The sequence below is a fragment of the Oncorhynchus mykiss genome, chromosome 3, assembly GCF_057628025.1.
Source record: "Oncorhynchus mykiss isolate SJ-2025 chromosome 3, ASM5762802v1, whole genome shotgun sequence".
In the NCBI taxonomy this organism is placed as follows: Eukaryota; Metazoa; Chordata; class Actinopteri; order Salmoniformes; family Salmonidae; genus Oncorhynchus; species Oncorhynchus mykiss.
This window is the reverse complement of record NC_143024.1, coordinates 10471758-10495981: the sequence shown is the minus strand read 5'-3', so window position 1 is coordinate 10495981 and position 24224 is coordinate 10471758. Positions and strand designations below refer to the sequence as shown.

Below are 24224 nucleotides of genomic sequence, written 5' to 3'. Positions count from 1 at the left end.
TGGTGTGGTGTGGTGTGGTGTGGTGTGGTGTGTGTGGTGTGTATGGTGTGGTGTGGTGTGTGTGGTGTGGTGTGTGTGTATGGTGTGGTGTGGTGTGGTGTGGTGTGGTGTGGTGTGGTGTGTATGGTGTGGTGTGGTGTGGTGTGGTGTGGTGTGGTGTGGTGTGTATGGTGTGGTGTGGTGTGGTGTGTGTGTATGGTGTGGTGTGGTGTGGTGTGGTGTGTATGGTGTGGTGTGGTGTGGTGTGGTGTGTGTGTGTGTGTGTGTGTGTGTGTGTGTAATAATGCTCCTCCTCCAGTGAGCTACAGTGGGTATGTTCCCCTGCAGATATCAAAGGGTTCTTTATAACGACGTCCCAGACAGTCACTGGTTCCACAGAGTCATGTTAATGAGGGAACCTCCACCTGCCGTACACCTCAGCAAGCATATTAAACACGTTCTTTAAAGGTAAAGGTACTACTGAGCTAGCTAGCTGTTTTCAATGCAACAGAAGCACACAGACCACCATTCAGAAGGACAAGACACCCAGCTGAAAATCATATGGTTTGAATTCATCCACAACGAGGCTCATTCTGTTTCACTGCTGCTGTGAAGAGCACGATAATAATAACAAGAGCTCTGGGTTACAGGCAAATGAATAGTCTGACAGCAGAGAGAGAAGGGGAGGGAAAGGGAGAGAGGGAGAGGGAAAGGTGGAGAGGAAGAGAGGGGGAGGGAACGGTAGAGAGGGAGAGAGGGGGAGGGAAAGGTAGAGAGGGAGAGAGGGGGAGGGAAAGAGGGGGAGGGAAAGGTAGAGGGAAAGAGGGGGATGGAAAGGTAGAGGGAGAGAGGGGGAGGGAAAGGTAGAGGGAGAGAGGGGGAGGGAAAGGTAGAGAGGGAGAGGGGGAGGGAAAGGTAGAGAGGGATAGAGGGGGAGGGAAAGGTAGAGAGGGATAGAGGGGGAGGGAAAGGTAGAGAGGGGGAGGGAAAGGGAGAGAGGGGGAGGAAAAGGGAGAGAGGGGGAGGGAAAGGGAGAGAGGGGGAGGGGGAGGGAGAGAGGGGGAGGGAAAGGGAGAGAGGGGGAGGGAAAGGGAGGGGGAGGGAGGGAGGGAGGGAGGGAGGGAGGGAGGGAGGGAGGGAGGGAGGGAGGGAGGGAGGGAGGGAGGGAGGGAGGGAGGGAGGGAGGGAGGGAGGGAGGGAGGGAGGGAGGGAAAAAGCAGATGCTCTTCAGAGAGCTGCATTGAATTTAACAGGACACTCAGGTTAGCTGTGACCACCAGTAGAACCACTGGATGTGTCCACTAATGGTCATAGGACTCTGGTCAAAAGTAGTGCACTACATAGGGAATAGGGTCCCCGTAGGACTCTGGTCAAAAGTAGTGCACTACATAGGGAATAGGGTCCCCATAGGACTCTGGTAAAAAGTAGTGCACTACATAGGGAATAGGGTCCCCATAGGACTCTGGTCAAAAGTAGTGCACTACATAGGGAATAGGGTCCCCGTAGGACTCTGGTAAAAAGTAGTGCACTACATAGGGAATAGGGTCCCCGTAGGACTCTGGTCAAAAGTAGTGCACTACATAGGGAATAGGGTCCCCGTAGGACTCTGGTCAAAAGTAGTGCACTACATAGGGAATAGGGTTCCATTTGAATCACAGCATGTGACACAGACGACTAAGTCACTCACGGCACAACATATTAAAAAACACAGAGAATTCTGAAGAAGTCAGTGGTGCTCTGTCAGTGGTACTCTGTCAGTGGTACTCTGTCAGTGGTACTCTGTCAGTGGTACTCTGTCAGTGGTACTCTGTCAGTGGTACTCTGTCAGTGGTGCTCTGTCAGTGGTACTCTGTCAGTGGTGCTCTGTCAGTGGTACTCTGTCAGTGGTACTCTGTCAGTGGTACTCTGTCAGTGGTACTCTGTCAGTGGTACTCTGTCAGTGGTACTCTGTCAGTGGTACTCTGTCAGTGGTACTCTGTCAGTGGTATGCACTACGCATATAAACACAGACAGGAAACCTTCAAAACTGTCTTTTGTTTTTTTTAAACCTCTTTTGCCAATTCACACAAGCTGAGAGATAAAAGCAAGAGACAGTATCACAACAGAGAAGAGCGGTTGTTTTCAACTGCGAATAAAATGGACAGCCTGGGTTTGTGTAACCTTGGAAAAGGCAGCCTGCTGTCATTTGAGCAAGAGCAGGATCACGCTACCGACATTACTCACAGGTCTCCTTTCTCAACCCGCAGAGCTGCTCAAGTGTCTGTGTTCCAAATGGCACCCTATTCCCTACATAATGCAGTACTTTAAATGAGCCCTGGTCAAAAGTCGTGCTCTATTTTGGGGATAGGGTGCCATTTTGGGAGTCGGCCAGAGCCAAGCAGTGGCAGTCGTCCTAACTTCTGATATACAGACTTGTTGACCTGTTGCTAGGAACAAGACCAAAACAAGCCTAGAATCACAAACAGCGAGGCTGCTGGGATTCCCAACTTCATCAGTCATTATGAGGTAGAGGGAGGAAGGGAAGACAACACTAGTGATGGCTGGGCCAGTCATTATGAAGTAGAGGGAGGAAGGGAAGACAACACTAGTGTTGGCTGGGCCAGTCATTATGAAGTAGAGGGAGGAAGGGAAGACAACACTAGTGATGGCTGGGCCAGTCATTATGAAGTAGAGGGAGGAGGGGAAGACAACACTAGTGATGGCTGGGCCAGTCATTATGAAGTAGAGGGAGGAAGGGAAGACAACACTAGTGATGGCTGGGCCAGTCATTATGAAGTAGAGGGAGGAAGGGAAGACAACACTAGTGATGGCTGGGCCAGTCATTATGAAGTAGAGGGAGGAAGGGAAGACAACACTAGTGATGGCTGAGCCAGTCATTATGAAGTAGAGGGAGGAAGGGAAGACAACACTAGTGATGGCTGGGCCAGTCATTATGAAGTAGAGGGAGGAAGGGAAGACAACACTAGTGATGGCTGGGCCAGTCATTATGAAGTAGAGGGAGGAAGGGAAGACAACACTAGTGATGGCTGGGCCAGTCATTATGAAGTAGAGGGAGGAAGGGAAGACAACACTAGTGATGGCTGGGCCAGTCATTATGAAGTAGAGGGAGGAAGGGAAGACAACACTAGTGATGGCTGGGCCAGTCATTATGAAGTAGAGGGAGGAAGGGAAGACAACACTAGTGATGGCTGGGCTTCATGTTCAGATGATTGTTAACAGTTTGGATTGATAATAACTTGTGTAGTATATCAAGTCCGGAGCGTAATTTGTCTAAATGTTTTAAATAGAAGGCTCTTAAACTAACCATTCATTTGCTTTCAGGGTAACCTCCAGTATAAATACCTCTACCGTAGAATTATATATAGAACTTTAATAGGACTCTGTGGACTCACCCTTCTTGGTATGAGCGGTGTGGGGTTGCTGGGGGAGCACAGGGCTGCAGGCCTGTCTCAGGGGTTTGTCGTAGGCCCCACACACCTGGGTGTCTGGGTACAGGGCGCAGGTAAAGTACACTGAGCTCTCATCTCTCACGTCAGCCAAGTGGCACAGCTCCTCCTCCTCACAGCCTGAAACACACAGAGAACACCTGAAACACACCTAAAACACACAGAGGACACATGAAACACACAGAGAACACCTGAAACACACAGAGGACACGTGAAACACACAGAGAACACCTGAAACACACAGAGAATACCTGAAACACACAGAGAATACCTGAAACACACAGAGAACACCTGAAACACATGAAACACACAGAGAACACCTGAAACATACAGAGGACACCTGAAACACACAGAGAACACCTGAAACACACAGAGGACACGTGAAACACACAGAGAACACCTGAAACACACAGAGAATACCTGAAACACACAGAGAATACCTGAAACACACAGAGAACACCTGAAACACATGAAACACACAGAGAACACCTGAAACACACAAAACACACAGAGAACACCTGAAACACACAGAGAACACCTGAAACACACAGAGAACACCTGAAACACACAGAGAACACATAAAACACACAGAGGACACCTGAAACACACAGAGGACACCTGTAACACACATTATACGAGTGCTAAAGATGAAGGCCATGTGATAGCAGTGAGAAACAACTAAAATATTCAGTGTATGAGATTCAAGGTGAATTGCTTTTGCAAAAGGCAAGCCATGAAGCTGATATATCCTACGTTTCAGACACCACAGCTGAGCCTCCTGTGCAGAGATCTGATGTTTAAAGATCCAGTAGTGCAGGCTGGGGATGTCCCGTTCAGAGTCCACAACAACAGCACTGCTGTCCAGGGCCACAAACGTCTCCTTCACTGCATCTACGGGACGGGACAGGATGAGGTACAGCGTAACAAACAGTTGGTTTAGGTTTTGGCTCCTAGTAATAGGATAATTAAGAAGGCTAAACTAACCCGACAGAACGACTCGGGGGGCTTGTTGTGGGAGGACACTGCTACAGGCTGGGGAGGTCTTGGGACGAGTGGTCATGTCAGACTCTAAAACATGGATCATTTTAGCATGTGAGAAAGATAAGTCAAGACAACCCAGTAATGTTTATTCAGAAGTACATTGTTTTATAAATCTGCATAAGGAATTAAATGTACAATACCTTTCCAGAGGTAAATGCCTTGGAACCCAATAATAGTGGCCTGGTAGTCAGTTTTGTTCTTGCTTGATGTTGGCAAAGCTGTATCAGCTGTGAGAGAAACATTCTGACCATTACATCACTTCATAAACCCTTAGTTACAGAGTAACACTTCATAACCACTTACTTACAGAGTAACACTTCATAACCACTTAGTTACAGAGTAACACTTCATAACCACTTAGTTACAGAGTAACACTTCATAACCACTTAGTAACAGAGTAGAGTAACACTTCATAACCACTTAGTTACGGAGTAACACTTCATAACCACTTAGATACAGAGTAACACTTCATAACCACTTAGTTACGGAGTAACACTTCATAACCACTTAGATACAGAGTAACACTTCATAACCACTTAGTTACAGAGTAACACTTCATAACCACTTATTTACAGAGTAACACTTCATAACCACTTAGTTACAGAGTAACACTACTTTGTCAGTACAGAGACAAAGTAGAATTTCAATTCAACGGCTCAGACACAAGAGGTATGTGGCAGGGTCTACAGTCAATCACGGATTACAAAAAGAAAACCAGCCCCGTCACGGACCAGGATGTCTTGCTCCCAGGCAGACTAAATAACTTTTTTGCCCGCTTTGAGGACAATACAGTGCCACTGACACGGCCCGCAACGAAAACATGCGGACTCTCCTTCACTGCAGCCGAGGTGAGTAAAACATTTAAACGTGTTAACCCTCGCAAGGCTGCAGGCCCAGACGGCATCCCCAGCCGCGCCCTCAGAGCATGCGCAGACCAGCTGGCTGGTGTGTTTACGGACATATTCAATCAATCCCTATCCCAGTCTGCTGTTCCCACATGCTTCAAGAGGGCCACCATTGTTCCTGTTCCCAAGAAAGCTAAGGTAACTGAGCTAAACGACTACCGCCCCGTAGCACTCACTTCCGTCATCATGAAGTGCTTTGAGAGACTAGTCAAGGACCATATCACCTCCACCCTCCGCCCACAACCATCCGCCCACAACCGTAAGGCTCTCCAGAGGGTAGTGAGGTCTGCACAACGCATCACCGGGGGCAAACTACCAGCCCTCCAGGACACCTACACCACCCGATGTTACAGGAAGGCCATAAAGATCATCAAGGACAACAACCACCCGAGCCACTGCCTGTTCACCCCGCTATCATCCAGAAGGCGAGGTCAGTACAGGTGCATCAAAGCTGGGACCGAGAGACTGAAAAACAGCTTCTATCTCAAGGCCATCAGACTGTTAAACAGCCACCACTAACATTGAGTGGCTGCTGCCAACACACTGACACTGACTCAACTCCAGCCACTTTAATAATGGGAATTGATGGGAAATGATGTAAAATATATCACTAGCCACTTTAAACAATGCTACCTAATATAATGTTTACATACCCTACATTATTAATCTCATATGTATACGTATATACTGTACTCTATATCATCTACTGCATCCTTATGTAATACATGTATCACTAGCCACTTTAACAATGCCACTTTGTTTACATACTCATCTCATATGTATATACTGTACTCGATACCATCTACTGTATCTTGCCTATGCTGCTCTGTACCATCACTCATTCATATATCCTTATGTACATATTCTTTATCCCCTTACACTTGTGTGTATAAGACAGTAGTTTTGGAATTGTTAGTTAGATTACTTGTTGGTTATTACTGCATTGTCGGAACCAGAAGCACAAGCATTTCGCTACACTCGCATTAACATCTGCTAACCATGTGTATGTGACAAATAAAATTTGATTTGATTTGATTTTTAACCACTTAGTTACAGAGTAACACTTCATAACCACTTAGAGAGTAACACTTCATAACCACTTAGAGAGTAACACTTCATAACCACTTAGTTACAGAGTAACACTTCATAACCACTTAGAGAGTAACACTTCATAACCACTTAGTTACAGAGTAACACTTCATAACCACTTAGTTACAGAGTAACACTTCATAACCACTTAGTTACAGAGTAACACTTCATAACCACTTAGTTACAGAGTAACAATTCATAACCACTTAGTTACAGAGTAGAGTAACACTTCATAACCACTTAGTTACGGAGTAGAGTAACACTTCATAACCACTTAGTTACAGAGTAGAGTAACACTTCATAACCACTTAGTTACGGAGTAACACTTCATAACCACTTAGTTACAGAGTAACACTTCATAACCACTTAGTTACGGAGTAACACTTCATAACCACTTAGTTACAGAGTAACACTTCATAACCACTTAGTTACAGAGTAACACTTCATAACCACTTAGTTACAGAGTAGAGTAACACTTCATAACCACATACTGTAGTCAGATTATAGTATCATCATCTATTCCATCTATACTGTACAGGCAGGTTTCCTGGACACAGCTTCAGCCTAGTCTTTGACCCCAAAATATTTCCAAAGGAGATCCTTTTTAATTGAGCTTTTAAGTCCAGGAATAGGTTGAATCTGTGTCTGGGAAACGGTCCTTTAATGTTACGGTAATAGTCTAGGTAGATATCCTTACTGATGGTGAAGTCTTGTCCTCCAAAGGTAAAGATGAACTGTTTCTGCAGTTTATTGTAGGTGACTCCAGCCCCACAGATCCTGTTCGCCTTGGCCAGGCCAGACACGTCCCAGTCTGCCTCACTGCAGAGCAACATGTCTGGGTAGCTCAGCAGACCACACATAATAGTACCTGGACGGACAGAGAGAGACAGAGAGACAGAGAGAGAGAAAGAGAGAGCGAGAAAGAGAGACAGAGAGAGAGAAAGAGAGAGAGAGAGAGACAGAGAAAGAGAGACCGAGAGACAGACAGAGAGACAGAGAGACAGAGAAAGAGAGACCGAGAGACAGACAGAGAGACAGAGAGACAGAGAGACAGAGAGACAGACAGAGAGAAAGAGAGAGAGAGAGAGACAGAGAAAGAGAGACCGAGAGACAGAGAGAAAGAGAGAGACAGAGAGAGAAAGAGAGAGAGAGGAGGGGGAGATTTGAAGAATTTAATTGCTCATCAATGATAATAAAATATAATATATTGAGATTTACATTGGTTCAGGATGTGCATTGTTTTTTATAAACTGGGTGGTTCGAGCCCTGAATGCTGATTGGCTGTAAGCCGTGGTATATTAGACCATATATCATGGGTATGACAAAATATTTATTTGTACTGCTCTAATTAAGTAGGTAACCAGTTTATTATAGCAATAAGGCACCTGGGGAGTTTGTGATATGTGGCCAATATAACATGTCTAAGGGCTGTATCTTAGGGCCCCTGAGTGACGTCGCGGTCTAAGGCACTGCATCTCAGTGCAAGAGGCGTCACTACGGTCCCCGGTTCAATTCCAGGCTGTATCACATCCGGCCGTGATTGGGAGTCCCATAGGGCGGCGCACAATTGGCCCAGCATCGTTCGGGTTTGACCGGGGTAGGCCGTCATTGTAAATAAGAATTTGTTCTTAACTGACTTGCCTAGTTAAATAAAGGTTAAATAAAATAATAATTAAAAACAGCCCTTAGTCGTGTTATATTGGCCATATACCTCAGGCCTTATTGAAGAAATATCCAACCTATTAGAAATGGGCTAAGATTCAATAAGTGTATGAGCTTCCTCACTAAGGAGCATCACACAATGTGGTTCTGGATGCTGTCTTCACATATGACCACTTAGTTACAGCATCACACAATGTGGTTCTGGATGCTGTCTTCACATATGACCACTTAGTTACAGCATCACACAATGTGGTTCTGGATGCTGTCTTCACATATGACCACTTAGTATCAGCATCACACAATGTGGTTCTGGATGCTGTCTTCACATATGACCACTTAGTAACAGCATCACACAATGTGGTTCTGGATGCTGTCTTCACATATGACCACTTAGTAACAGCATCACACAATGAGGTTCTGGATGCTGTCTTCACATATGACCACTTAGTAACAGCATCACACAATGAGGTTCTGGATGCTGTCTTCACATATGACACAGCCTTTTTAGCTCGGTTCGTTTGTGCTCTTGTCCCCTCCATTGATGTCTTGGCATGACAAGGAGTTGGGCATGCTAGCACAAACAGACTGGCACTCAGGCTACAGGCTTTTACCTCCGCTGAGAACGTTCTGGTTGAGGATGAAGCCGTCACAGCAGGTGTTCTGGGTACACTCGTCCTGACAGAAACGATGGACGTCGGTCAGAGTGGTTCCTTCAGCTGCAAACACCATGGTACGATACACACCGGAACTGGCCTTACGGAAACTCAACCTTTCAAAGGTCTTCTGGGCCTTAGTGGTGAATTCATGACCTGTGACACAGAGAGAGACTGATTCTCATGGTCTGGTAGAGAAACACAGCTGTATTTAGAGCAGGAAAAAATTCAACAGATTCATGTCTGTACAGTAGGTGAATTCCTTATTCTACTGAGAGGAGCTAGAGAGAGAGAGAGGACTTCATGGACTGTTATGAGAGAGGAGGACAAAGAACAGGATGGACGTTGTGGATTTCAGCAGAGTCACTTTATAAGAGGACAAACAAGCTCATACTGAACCTTTCTTCCTGATGACCGTGACGTTCTGTCTGTCAGCCCCGTTCACCTTCAGAGAACAGCTCAGGTTCTGGAACATATCAGCACCTGCATTTCCCAGGAACCCTTTGGTCTGGGAATCACAAGCAAAGGGGACACTTGAAAGAGTTATCACACAACCCAACAATATCTAATGGAAACAGCAGTCACAGCCAAACAGTTTCGAAAGCATCAAACCTACTATGTCAATTTGGTGTGTTGATTTGTTCTGCAATGAATAATTGAATATAATACGATAGTAACATTTCTGAGAGATTATAGTGACGTTCCTCGTTTGATTAGATGACCCCTAATGACCCTGTAACCCTCTTCTGTCTCCTGTAGTGTGAATCAGGGGTCCAGAACCCTCTTCTATCTCATGTAGTGTGAATCAGGGGTCCAGAGCCAGCTAATGACCCTGTAACCCTCTTCTATCTCCTGTAGTGTGAATCAGGGGTCCAGAACCCTCTTCTATCTCCTGTAGTGTGAATCAGGGTTCCAGAACCCTCTTCTATCTCCTGTAGTGTGAATCAGGGGTCCAGAGCCCTAATGACCCTGTAACCCTCTTCTATCTCCTGTAGTGTGAATCAGGGGTCCAGAGCCCTCCTCTATCTCCTGTAATGTGAATCAGGGGTCCAGAGCCCTCTTCTATCTCCTGTAGTGTGAATCAGGGGTCCAGAGCCCTAATGACCCTGTAACCCTCTTCTATCTCCTGTAATGTGAATCAGGGGTCCAGAGCCCTCTTCTATCTCCTGTAGTGTGAATCAGGGGTCCAGAGCCAGCTAATGACCCTGTAACCCTCTGCTATCTCCTGTAGTGTGAATCAGGGGTCCAGAACCAGCTAATTACCCTGTAACGCTCTTCTATCTCCTATAGTGTGAATCAGGGGTCCAGAGCCCTAATGACCCTGTAACCCTCTTCTATCTCCTGTAGTGTGAATCAGAGGTCCAGAACACTCTTATATCTCCTGTAATGTGAATCAGGGGTCCAGAGCCAGCTAATGACCCTGTAACGCTCTTCTATCTCCTGTAATGTGAATAAGGGGTCCAGAACCAGCTAATGGCCCTGTAACCCTCTTCTATCTCCTGTAGTGTGAATCAGGGGTCCAGAACCCTCTTCTATCTCCTGTAGTGTGAATCAGGGGTCCAGAGCCCTCTTCTATCTCCTGTAGTGTGAATCAGGGTTCCAGAACCCTCTTCTATCTCCTGTAGTGTGAATCAGGGTTCCAGAACCCTCTTCTATCTCCTATAGTGTGAATCAGGGGTCCAGAACCAGCAGTGTAGGTGATGCCTGATGAAAGCTCTGTGTACAACACACCAACATGACATAGGTTGCTTCCCAAATAGCACCCTACACCCTTTATAGAGCACTGCTTTTGACCAGTGGTGTAAAGTACTTCACTAAAAACACTTTAACGTACTACTTAAGTTGTTTTTTAGGGTATCTGATCTTTTTTTATAAATTATGGATGACTTTCACTTGAGTTATTTTCTATAAAGTTATCTTCACTTTCACTTGAGTTATTTTCTATAAAGTTATCTTCACTGTCACTTGAGTTATTTTCTATAAAGTTATCTTCACTGTCACTTGAGTTATTTTCTATAAAGGTATCTTCACTTTGACTCAAGTACCACAACTGAGTACTTTTTCCACCACTGCTTTTGGCCAGAGCCCACAGAGCACGATATAAGAAATGTGGGTCCCATTGTGGGTCCCACGGGTCCACACTGTGGACGGAGAAAAAGACAGATTGTGGACGTCCCATACTAGCTCAGAGGTTTGGCATCGGATGTTAGCAGCGTCGGTGCTGTAGAGTTCACAGTGACTTTGTCCTTCTTCAGCGTAAAGGACGACGTAAAGACAAGTCTGGACCTGGGCACAAGCTGCGGAGTGACACAAACATAACCAATGTTTTACACTAGTGGTTTTGGTATATAAACACTTGTAGTGAGTCAGAAATTGCACCCTATTCCTTATATAGTGTATGACTTTTGACCAGGGTCTATAGGCCTGTAGTGAGTAACGGGGGCCATTTGTGACACATCCTTTTATTGTGGAAAGACGACAACTTATACTTTTTTTTAAATGTAACTTTCCACAGTGACCTCACCTGAGACACACGTCCTGAGTTGTTTCTCCGTGGTCGTGTCTGACGCCTCTGAGCTGAGGACGACATAGTCTTCTGCTGCTGGAGAAAACGCTGATCTGGGAACTGTCTCAAACCTCTCCAGAACTGTAGAAGGAGAAAGGGAAATATTAGGATACACAACAACAACAACAAATGAAGGTGTCGTGACTTCAGAAATTAATTTTGTTGTTTTGTAATGTGTTTTTCCTCTTGCTTTACACAACAACGTCACATTGCTCTTAGCACTTCAGTCATCCCTGCACTGTATATATAATATGGAGAAATATACCACTTGACGTAATACGAGTTCCTTTAAGTTAAAAAAAAAAGAAAAATAAATAAAGTTCAAGAAAGGTTGTAACTGAACTGTTGACTCAGAGCATAGCAGCACAAGTAGAGGTCACACACAAAACTCTTAACCTCAGTTGTCAGTGCTTCAAATCCTCATAACATTGTTGAACATGATTCCTTGGTTTAGTCTCTCTCTAGTGATCCTCGGACAGAACCTGAGTCACAGGAAGTGGTCCATACTGGCACCCTACGCAGTACACTACTTTTGTCCAAAGCCCAATGGTCCCTGGCCAAAACAGGAAGTATGGCTCCATTTGGGACGCATACAGTGTGACTCAGGTATCTGTTGATGTCTCAGCCATGTGTTAAAACACTGGTCCACAAAGAATACTTCAATAGACCCGAGTCACCGGACTCAGAACTTCACGCTCAAACTGTTTGTTTGTGTCCAGTCCACAGAGACAATACATTCACTTTCTGGGGCAGCAATACAAGATGCTCTTTGTTCTTAAAACGCTGACCCAGACAGTACCTGAACATTCTCCCTCAGACAGAGGCTGGCCAGTGGTTGTCCACTCCAGCTGTTCTCCGCTGGATGTGACACAGCGCCACCTCCTGGTCTGGATGTCCTGCTGGGCCGACAGGAAGTCCCCTCCCTCTGAACACCTCAGGCCACTGCGCTGGCACTCTGTCAAACCTGGACATTACAAAACACTGGGTGAGCTGAGCAGTTAAGCTGCCTATGTTTAGGGGATAGGACCACGGTCCTGGACCTTAGTAAATATCATAGATCTACAGAATAATAAAGTGCTCTCTAACACTGGGTGAGCTGAGCAACAGAACGCCAGTGGTAATAAGGAACGTGTTCCATGTCTCCTATCTCCTCACTCACAGTGTGTGGCAGTGGAAGCTCCGTTAGTGGACGTGCCTTTAGGACACATGGTACAGAAGTCTGACCCCTCCTGGTCTTGGTAGGAGCCCTGAGGACAGGGAGAACACACACCTCCACTGGAAAACATACCCGCAGGACACACCACTATAGGGGAGGAGAGAGAGAGAGAAGAAAGAGGGAGAGAGAGAGTGAGAGGGAGAGAGAGAGGGGGTGAGAGAGCAAAGAGGGAGAGAGAGCGCAAAGAGAGAGAGAGGGAGAGAAAACAGAGAGAGAGGGAGAAAAGAAAGATGGAGGGAGAGAGAAAAGAAAGAAAGAAAGAAAGAAAGAGAAAAGAATGATGAGGGAACGAGAGAAGCAGGGAGAAGAGAAAGATAGAGGGAGAGAGAGGGAGAAGAAAAAGAGAGGGAGAGAGAGAGAGAGAGAGAGAGAGAGTAGGGAAAAGAAAGCAGGGGAGAGAGAGTGAGGAGAGTGAGAAAAGAGGGAGAGAGGACAGAGAGAAAAGAGAGAGGAGAGAGAAAGAGAGGGTGTGTGTTATACATTCAGTTATTAATAATGCTGTCAACCGGGTCGTGACCTTTAGTAAATCAGTCAGTATGCACTTTCATTTCATATGAACTGATATACAGTAGTTAAGGCCAGGTTGTTTTAGGGGGAAAGGTAATAAGGACGTACCACATCCTGTTCCAACACGCTGGTAGCCATGGGAACAGCCAAAGTTGGGTGCTGAGGTAGAGAGGACTCTGGGTTCAGAGGTCAAGAGAGAGTGGTAGGGGTCACTACCCATCAGGCCTAGCAGCCCATCCAACAGCCTGTCCTCACTGAGCGCTACATCTGGAAACAGATAAATCACTAATGACTCAAATCCACAAATACTTCTGTTGTTCCATTAAATGAAACATGAAAATGCACTTTGGCAGACCTCCAAGAAAATACACACACAAAGTCAAAGTTTAAAATGTATAAACTAGTCTTGAGACATATTTAAAGGGTGTGAGACAGTATTTTTTGGTGTTTTTCATTGAGAAATATTTCTGAAATGTTGTCTGTGCTCCTTACCGACGTCATGCAGGTCAGGCAGAACAGAGACAGGAAGGTCTGAGAGAAGAGCCCTCCAGCTGACCTGAACACTGACGCTTTCCTCACTCACACACTCTACAGAGATGGACGACTCATCACACACGGACACAGAGACGGACGTCAGCTAGAACAGGAGAGACACAGTAGTCAGACAACCTGTACAGACTCATCACACTCTGACACAGAGACAGATGTCAGCTAGAACAGGAGAGACACAGTAGTCAGACAACCTGTACAGACTCATCACACTCTGACACAGAGACAGACGTCAGCTAGAACAGGAGAGACACAGTAGTCAGACAACCTGTACAGACTCATCACACACTGACACAGAGATGAACATCACAGTAGTCGGACAACCTGTACAGATGTACAATCTTAATTTGATCTCCCTGCTGCAAGTTAACTTTCCTGCAACGCAGGACATTTTAAACTTGTAGTGTATTTGAGGTTTAAAAAGGCTTCTGAAGTTTGTAATTCCCACTTTCAGACTTGATTTTCCTTTCTGAAAAAGATATCAACCATTACAAAATTACTCAATAATTATAATCCACAAAACAATGAATATTTCCTGTTGCTGGAGGACTATTTTCCTGCTGTAGCAAACGGGCTCAAATGAAGATCCTACATCTGTAGCTAGACAACCAGCGTCCTGTCCAGTGGGGGTCCTTGTGCATCAAGCTGCTCTACGCTACAGTTCTGTCTCAGACAAGACTTCCTTAGTCAACTATAGACAACTAGCTGTGGTACAAAACAGTCCTATGCAAATCAATAAAGTCCAGATCATTAAATCAATAAATCAATAAATCCTACATGTGTATTTTCTAGAGGGTTTATAGGGCTGCGTTTATGAATATATCTGTAGTTAATGAGTTGAGCGTTTTCTAAGAACGTATGTTTTGCATTAGTTCAGGTTCTGGAATATCTCCTGCAGGCACCTTTCCATTCAAAGCAAGTCACACATGGTTTTCACTATCGTTTATTGCAACAGTAGATGGCAGACATTCGGACACACACACACAGACACACACAGAGACACACAAAGAGACACACAAAGAGACACACACACACACACAGACAGACACACACAGACAGACACACACACACGCAGACACACACACACGCAGACACACACACACACGCAGACACACACACACACGCAGACACACACACACACGCAGACACACACACACGCAGACACACACACACACACACACACCAACCTGCAGGCTGCAGAGACCCTGGGCCCTCATGTCGTGGAGTAGAGAGGTCTGCAGGCTGGAGTGGAGGGAGGAGCTGCAGGGTCCCTGGCCTGGAGGCAGGGTGAGCTGGAGCACCACAGAGGTCTGGACGGTCTGCAGCACCTGAAGTCCTGGAACACACAGAGACACAGACAGAGACACAGACAGAGACATGACACAGAGACAGAGACAGAGACATGACACAGACACAGAGACACAGAGACATGACACAGAGACAGAGACACAGAGACATGACACAGAAACAGAGACATGACACAGAGACATGACACAGAAACAGAGACATGACACAGAGACATGACACAGAAACAGAGACATGACACAGACACAGACACAGAGACAGAGACAGACACAGAGACAGACACAGACACAGACACAGACACAGAGACAGATGAGACATGACGTAATGAAGTCTAGGCTCCCTGCCAAACACACAGTGATTCCATCAAACTGTACACAGCACTGATTACAGTGTGACGCATCAACGGTCCAAGAGAGACGTAAACAGTCAGACATGAGCAACAACTGAACGCTGAGGGAGAAAACAACTTCCCTTCAACATCAGGACACTTTCACTACTAGATGAGTGCTATGGGCTATGAGTGTCATGACTGAATGTCAACTCCTGTGAGCATTTGTCATATTACCCTGTTTTTCAGACAGACAGGAAGTCTGGTCATTCTGTGTTAGACTACACACTGTGGAGGTCTGGTCATTCTGTGTTATATTACACACTGTGGAGGTCTGGTCATTCTGTGTTAGACTACACACTGTGGAGGTCTGGTCATTCTGTGTTAGACTACACACTGTGGAGGTCTGGTCATTCTGTGTTATACTACACACTGTGGAGGTCTGGTCTGGTCATTCTGTGTTCGACTACACACTGTGGAGGTCTGGTCATTCTGTGTTAGACTACACACTGTGGAGGTCTGGTCATTCTGTGTTAGACTACACACTGTGGAGGTCTGGTCTGGTCATTCTGTGTTAGACTACACACTGTGGAGGTCTGGTCATTCTGTGTTATACTACACACTGTAGAGGTCTGGACATTCTGTGTTATACTACACACTGTGGAGGTCTGGTCATTCTGTGTTATACTACACACTGTGGAGGTCTGGTCTGGTCATTCTGTGTTAGACTACACACTGTAGAGGTCTGGTCATTCTGTGTTATACTACACACTGTAGAGGTCTGGACATTCTGTGTTATACTACACACTGTGGAGGTCTGGTCATTCTGTGTTATACTACACACTGTGGAGGTCTGGTCTGGTCATTCTGTGTTATACTACACACTGTAGAGGTCTGGTCATTCTGTGTTCGACTACACACTGTAGAGGTCTGGTCATTCTGTGTTATACTACACACTGTGGAGGTCTGGTCTGGTCATTCTGTGTTACACTACACACTGTGGAGGTCTGGTCTGGTCATTCTGTGTTCGACTACACACTGTGGAGGTCTGGTCATTCTGTGTTAGACTACACACTGTGGAGGTCTGGTCTGGTCATTCTGTGTTAGACTACACACTGTGGAGGTCTGGTCATTCTGTGTTCGACTACACACTGTGGAGGTCTGGTCTGGTCATTCTGTGTTAGACTACACACTGTGTAGGTCTGGTCTGGTCATTCTGTGTTACACTACACACTGTGGTGGTCTGGTCATTCTGTGTTAGACTACACACTGTGTAGGTCTGGTCATTCTGTGTTATATTACACACTGTGGTAAATTAGACTACACACATCTGCTAAATTAGCTAATGTCAAGCTTGGCAGAAGTTACATCTTATAACAGGAAGCTTGAGATAATTTTCTAGGTCATTGAGGCAAACCAAAAGTCCCAATACAGCTTGAATATTCAGAAATTGAGAGAGAGACAGATAGAGAGAGAGAGAGCGAGACAGATAGAGAGAGATACAGATACAGAGAGAGACAGATAGAGAAAGAGAGTGAGACAGATAGAGAGAGAGGCACAGATAGAGAGAGAGGCACAGAGAGAGATATAGACAGACAGATACAGATAGAGATACAGACAGAGAGACAGAGAGAGACAGAGAGACAGGGAGAGAGAGAGACAGAGAGAGACAGATACAGATAGAGAGAGAGAGACAGAGGGAGACAGAGAGAGAGAGACAGAGGGAGAGAGACAGAGAGAGTGACAGAGAGACACAGAGAGACAGAGAGATAGAGAGAGAGACACAGACAGAGACACAGAGAGAGAGAGATACAGAGAGAGAGAGACAGAGAGACACAGAGAGAGAGAGACAGAGAGACACACACAGAGAGAGGGAGAGAGAGAGAGAGAGAGAGAGACAGAGAGACACAGAGAGACACAGACACAGAGAGAGAGATAGAGAGAGAGAGATAGACAGACAGACAGACAGACAGACAGACAGACAGACAGACGTAATGAAGTCTAGGCTCCCTGCCAAACACACAGTGATTCCATCAAACTGTACACAGCACTGATTACAGTGTGACGCATCAACGGTCCAAGAGAGACGTAAACAGTCAGACATGAGCAACAACTGAACGCTGAGGGAGAAAACAACTTCCCTTCAACATCAGGACACTTTCACTACTAGATAGTCTATGAGTGTTATGACTGAATGTCAACTCCTGTGAGCATTTGTCATATTACCCTGTTTTTCAGACAGACAGGAAGTCTGGTCATTCTGTGTTATACTACACACTGTGGAGGTCTGGTCTGGTCATTCTGTGTTATACTACACACTGTGGTGGTCTGGTCATTCTGTGTTAGACGACACACCTTGGAGGTCTGGTCATTCTGTGTTAGACTACACACTGTGGTGGTCTGGTCTGGTCATTCTGTGTTATACTACACACTGTGGAGGTCTGGTCATTCTGTGTTAGACTACACACTGTGGAGGTCTGGTCATTCTGTGTTATACTACACACCTTGGAGGTCTGGTCATTCTGTGTTAGACTACACACTGTGGAGGTCTGGTCTGGTCATTCTGTGTTAGACTACACACTGTGGAGGTCTGGTCATTCTGTGTTATACTACACACTGTGGAGGTCTGGTCATTCTGTATTATACTACACACTGTGGAGGTCTGGTCATTCTGTGTTATACTACACACTGTGGAGGTCTGGTCTGGTCATTCTGTGTTAGACGACACACCTTGGAGGTCTGGTCATTCTGTGTTAGACTACACACCTTGGAGGTCTGGTCTGGTCATTCTGTGTTATACTACACACTGTAGAGGTCTGGTCATTCTGTATTATACTACACACTGTGGTGGTCTGGTCTGGTCATTCTGTGTTAGACGACACACCTTGGAGGTCTGGTCATTCTGTGTTAGACTACACACCTTGGAGGTCTGGTCTGGTCATTCTGTGTTAGACTACACACTGTGGAGGTCTGGTCATTCTGTGTTAGACTACACACTGTGTAGGTCTGGTCATCCTGTGTTATATTACACACTGTGGTAAATTAGACTACACACATCTGCTAAATTAGCTAATGTCAAGCTTGGCAGAAGTTACATCTTATAACAGGAAGCTTGAGATCATTTTCTAGGTCATTGAGGCAAACCAAAAGTCCCAATACAGCTTGAATATTCAGAAATTGAGAGAGAGACAGATAAAGAGAGAGAGAGAGAGCGAGACAGATAGAGAGATACAGATACAGAGAGAGACAGAAAGAGAAAGAGAGTGAGACAGATAGCGAGAGAGGCACAGATAGAGAGAGAGGCACAGAGAAAGATATAGACAGACAGATGCAGATAGAGATACAGACAGAGAGACAGAGAGAGAGAGAGACAGATACAGATAGAGAGAGAGAGACAGAGGGAGACAGAGAGAGAGAGATAGAGGGAGAGAGACAGAGAAAGCGACAGAGAGACACAGAGAGACAGAGAGATACAGAGAGAGAGACACAGACAGAGACACAGAGAGAGAGAGAGATACAGAGAGAGAGAGACAGAGAGACACAGAGAGAGATAGAGAGAGAGACAGAGAGACAGAGAGACACAGAGAGAGAGAGAGAGAGAGAGAGAGAGAGAGAGAGAGAGAGAGAGAGAGACAGAGAGAGACAGAGAGAGAGAGAGAGAGAGACAGAGAGAGACAGAGAGAGACACAGAGAGACAGAGAGACAGAGAGACAGAGAGACACAGAGAGACAGAGAGACAGAGAGACACAGAGAGAGATAGAGAGATAGATAGAGAGAGAGAGATAGAGAGAGAGACAGAGAGAGAGAGACAGACAGAGAGAGAGAGTGAGACAGAGACAGAGAGACACAGAGAGAGAGAGACATATTGCATTTTAGGGATAATAAAGAATCTCTACTGTACAGAGCCAGAGAGAGGTAGAGAGCCAGACAGACAGACAGACAGAATATGGGGTGTTTGTTTGATGTGGTGTGTGGTTAGTTACTCTGGCAGGCTTGAGGAAGTGGGGCCTCTGTCACCCAGGCTCTGGTCTCCACGTCACACAGAAACTGCATGTTTACAGGAAGTGTGCTTTCGTAACCCAGGTGACAGATGAGGTCACAGTTCTGCTGGCCACCAATCACGTCAGAGCGACAGACCACATCACCGTAGGTAACAGTGATGTCAGAGAACGGAGAGGGACACTGGGGACCTGGAGACAGAGAGAATACAGGTAAATAGATGGAAGACAAGGTTTTACTGAGATGCGTAAATAAATAGTTAATTTTAATATGATGTGTTTGTACAGCTAGAATAAACTTTTGGTAACAGATGGAATATTGTTATTGGCCAACTAAACGCTTTCGCGTGCGTGCGTGTGCTTACATAAACACCTGTGGCCATCTTTAAACATCCAGGACATATATACCAGACTTACTGTCACAGGCTGGGGTCTTCCCGGTGGCGCGTGGCGTCCTGGTTCCAGGCAGCTCCTGTCCATCTGTCTGAGACACACACCAGCAGTCTGTCTGGTCACACTGCAGTGGGGAGAACAGCCTTCCATCCACCTGACACTCCGGCTCATAACCCACCACAGACTGACCTCTGTCTGTCAACAACTGACACCAGCTAGGACCTAGAGAGACACGTAGAGGACAGAGGAGGAGATGGTTTAAAGATTTCATCCTGTTATACATGTTCAACCTTTTGATTTAGCAAACTGCAAACGGAAAACAAGATGTGAAGTAGTGGAGTCCTTCAGATGGACTTGATAAACAATGTGATATAAAATGAAATTATATTTCTTGAAAAGGGAAGTATATGAACATGTCTGTCCCAAAATGGTTGGACCACTAAGTGATTGATTGTTATAAGTGATGGATTGTTATTTGTGATTGATTGTTAAATGTGATTGATTGTTATTTGTGATTGATTGTTAAATGTGATTGATTGAAAATGTGATTGATTGTTAAAAGTGATTGATTGTAAAATGTGATTGATTGTTATTTGTGATTGATTGTTAAATGTGATTGATTGAAAATGTGATTGATTGTTAAAAGTGATTGATTGTTATATGTGATTGATTATTATTAAAAGTGATTGATTGTTATTAAAAGTGATTGATTGTAATAAGTGATTGATTGTTATTAAAAGTGATTGATTATTAAAAGTGATTGATTGTAATAAGTGATTGATTGTTAAATGTGATTGATTGTTAAAAGTGATTGATTGTAATAAGTGATTGAATGTTATATGTGCAGTGTGTTAAACATGTCAGTACATGTGAGGTCTCCACTGGGACTCAGGGCAGCAGGCTGGATGGTTTCCCCAGAAACAGGACTGACACACCAGGCTACACCTCCACCTGAAGACCCCTTCTGGAGCACAGAGAACTGGCCACTCTGGAAACACACAAACAGCACCACAACCACTGTTATCAAGGACACATACTGTACATACAGGACAATAGACTAAGACTTTATTGTCCAATAGAAACTAGTGTCGTGCTTTATACCAACCCCTCTGAGAGACACAGACAGAAGTTACAACAAGGAGGAGACAGACAGAAGTTACAACAAGGAGACAGACAGAAGTTACAACAAGGAGACAGACAGAAGTTACAACAAGGAGACAGACAGACGTTACAACAAGGAGACAGACAGACATTACAACAAGGAGGAGACAGACAGAAGTTACAACAAGGAGGAGACAGACAGATGTTACAACAAGGAGGAGACAGACAGATGTTACAACAAAGAGACCGACAGACGTTACAACAAGGAGGAGACAGACAGAAGTTACAACAAGGAGACAGACAGACGTTACAACAAGGAAACAGACAGACGTTACAACATGGAGACAGACAGAAGTTACACCAAGGAGACAGACAGAAGTTACACCAAGGAGGAGACAGAAGTAACACCAAGAAGGAGACTGACAGTAGTAACAGCAAGGAGACAGACAGAAGTTACAGCAAGGAGACAGACAGACAGAAGTTACAATAAGGAGACCGACAGACGTTACAACAAGGAGGAGGCAGACAGAAGTTACAGCAAGAAGGAGGCCGACAGAAGTTACACCAAGGAGGAGACAGACAGAAGTTACAACAAGGAGGAGACAGACAGGAGTTACAACAAGGAGACAGACAGACAGAAGTTACAACAAGGAGACAGACAGATGTTACAACAAGGAAACAGACAGAAGTTACAACAAGGAGGAGACAGACAGAAGTTACAACAAGGAGACAGACAGACGTTACAACAAGGAGACAGACAGACGTTACAACAAGGAGGAGACAGACAGAAGTTACAACAAGGAGACCGACAGACGTTACAACAAGGAGACAGACAGACATTACAACAAGGAGGAGACCGACAGAAGTTACAACAAGGAGACCGACAGACGTTACAACAAGGAGACAGACAGACATTACAACAAGGAGACAGACAGAAGTTACACCAAGGAGGAGACAGAAGTAACACCAAGAAGGAGACTGACAGTAATAACAGCAAGGAGACAGACAGACGTTACAACAAGGAGGAGGCAGACAGAAGTTACAGCAAGAAGGAGGCCGACAGAAGTTACAACAAGGAGGAGACAGACAGAAGTTACACCAAGGAGGAGACAGACAGAAGTTACAACAAGGAGGAGACAGACAGAAGTTACAACAAGGAGACAGACAGAAGTTACAACAAGGAGTCAGACAGACAGAAGTTACAACAAGGAGTCAGACAGACAGAAGTTACAACAAGGAGGAGACGGACAGAAGTTACAACAAGGAGGCAGAAGTTACAACAAGGAGTCAGACAGATGTTACAACAAGGAGAAATACAGGAGTTACAACAAGGAGACAGAGCAGAATTAAGGCTGAATAAAACAAAACTAATAAATTTCCTGATATTTATGCTCAACATTCTGACGAGGATATTCACCACTTCACAAGTTGGGTCGTAGGAGGACTGTGTCCAATCAGAGAGCAGAGCCTGAGCATAACCTCTCTGACACCGGGTCTGGCCTGGAAGACGAGAGGAGATCTCCAGAAAACAACTCAAATCATTCAACACAGACAAAAGCAGATCGGAGGAGTGCTATCCTTACATACAGAACAATGGAAGTCAGTGAGAAAATATAGAATGTCCTGTCTTACACTGTGGTCTCTGGAGGGAGCGACTGGTCAGGGAAGCTGGGATGTATCCTCCTTCCTCATCCACACACCAACACTGACCTGGAGACAGTTACAACTCAGTCAATATAACACTGACCTGGAGACAGTTACAACTCAGTCAATATAACACTGATCTGGAGACAGTTACAACTCAGTCAATATAACACCACTGTAGCTACTTCATTAGTCTTATCTGTTTCCAATCAACATATTATGAATGAAACAATGAGACGTTGCTCATTATGAGAGGTGTCCTTCTAGAAGGGTCTAGAGAAGGTAGACTGTGGCTTGTATTACACTACTACAGTTACAATGTAGAGTTGGGTTGGAGGTCAGGGGTTGGAGGTGTGACTCTGACCTGTGCTGGGGTGGCACTGGGTGGGCAGCCACTGTCTGTGGGCATCACACTGGGGCCTGTAGGGCTGGTAGCCCAGCAGTAGAGACCGTCTCTCCTCCACAGATGTTGCCTGCTGGCTCTGCCAATAGAACTGCAGAGCTGGGGAGAGAAAATTCAACAAACACAGCGTGTTTGACTGCAATATTAACGACATGTTTCAGTTAATAACAACAACAAAAACACTAAGAGAGAAACAATGACATTGAGATGACACTAAATATTACAACAGTAGCCACCTAACACTCTTTAGTAGTTAACTCCTGGCAATGAAAGAAACAAGCAGTGGAGCACGTCACGCAGAGAAGGATATGACATCACACCAGACACATACTGGAGTGGGCAGCAAGTCGTAGAGTAGAGTGTGAGTGGCTCAGCAGCCTATCAGAGAGCAGCGTGGTCTGGTCGGAGGAGGAGGAGAGGGCGTGGAGTAGCTCGTCAGAGGTCAGACGGAGACCTTCAGCCAGCAGGTAGCTGGTACCCCAGAGGAGAACATCCAGCAGAAGAGCATGAGTTGACACACAAACATGTTGGAGAGGTTCTGACTAACGGAACAGTACAGTGTCTTTATTTAAAAAACAACGTATTATCAATATTATAAATAAATATAGTCACACTCTGTACATGGTCCAATAATGTGCTGGGTAAACACCCAGGTGTCGGCACACTGTCTCTTCTTCAGGGTTACCTGTAGCCCAGAGGGATGTGGGAGCTGTTGGAGAGGAGGACCAGACGCTCAGCCTCCTCCTGGAATTGGTCCACCTCAGCCACCGCCAGGGAACAGGAGCCTGGAGCTGACCCTGGGGAGGGAAGGGGAGAGGGAGGGGGAGGACCTGGAGACAGAGGAATAGCTCAAACAATTGTTATGTCCAAAATGACACCCTACCCCATTAATTAATAATGTAGTGGTTTGGACCAGGGCACCCTACTCCACTAATAATGTAGTGGTTTGGACCAAGGCAACCTACCCCCTTAATAATGTAATAGTTTGGACCAGGGCACCCTACCCCTTAATAATGTAGTAGTTTGGACCAGGGCACCCTCCCCATTAATAATGTAGTGGTTTGGACCAGGGCACCCTACCCCTTAATAATGTAGTAGTTTGGACCAGGGCAAGGTAATACAGCTAGATGAACTGCACACTATGGGCCAGTTTACCGGACACAGATTAAACCTGGTCTTGGACTAAGAAGAATTTAAAATCTCCATGGAACATGCTTTTCAGTCCAGGCCTAGGCTTAATCTGTGTCTGACGGGTGGTGGATCTGCCTACTCACACTGAACAGTCTGTCCTACGGGGACAGTGGCGTGTCTCTCTCCCAGGAGGTCCAGACAGAAGCAACTCTTTCCCAGACACTGCAACGCCACGTAGCTCCCGTCCTCCGCACACTTCGGCATGAACACCTCTACCCCAGCAGCCTGGCCTGACTTCACCTTCAAAT

At 45.5% G+C, this 24224-nt stretch overlaps 1 protein-coding gene across 1 annotated transcript in view; it reads right to left on the bottom strand.

The window, feature by feature from the left end:
• Window positions 1-24224, bottom strand: part of LOC110520804 (thyroglobulin) — a 91211-nt gene that overhangs the window by 53372 nt on the left and 13615 nt on the right. The window contains exons 11-33 of the mRNA XM_090230534.1: window positions 24060-24216; window positions 23471-23582; window positions 23117-23256; window positions 22747-22884; window positions 22371-22448; window positions 21970-22238; window positions 20505-20625; window positions 19662-19859; window positions 19230-19436; window positions 14801-14949; window positions 13557-13701; window positions 13173-13331; window positions 12501-12644; window positions 12141-12305; window positions 11300-11422; window positions 10957-11072; window positions 9175-9283; window positions 8734-8931; window positions 7158-7328; window positions 4607-4693; window positions 4410-4493; window positions 4179-4316; window positions 3372-3545 (exon numbers count right to left, since the gene is read on the bottom strand). Of these exons, the coding sequence (XP_090086660.1) occupies window positions 3372-3545; window positions 4179-4316; window positions 4410-4493; window positions 4607-4693; window positions 7158-7328; window positions 8734-8931; window positions 9175-9283; window positions 10957-11072; window positions 11300-11422; window positions 12141-12305; window positions 12501-12644; window positions 13173-13331; window positions 13557-13701; window positions 14801-14949; window positions 19230-19436; window positions 19662-19859; window positions 20505-20625; window positions 21970-22238; window positions 22371-22448; window positions 22747-22884; window positions 23117-23256; window positions 23471-23582; window positions 24060-24216 (3382 nt within the window). The remainder of the gene's footprint in view (window positions 1-3371; window positions 3546-4178; window positions 4317-4409; window positions 4494-4606; window positions 4694-7157; window positions 7329-8733; window positions 8932-9174; window positions 9284-10956; window positions 11073-11299; window positions 11423-12140; window positions 12306-12500; window positions 12645-13172; window positions 13332-13556; window positions 13702-14800; window positions 14950-19229; window positions 19437-19661; window positions 19860-20504; window positions 20626-21969; window positions 22239-22370; window positions 22449-22746; window positions 22885-23116; window positions 23257-23470; window positions 23583-24059; window positions 24217-24224) is intronic.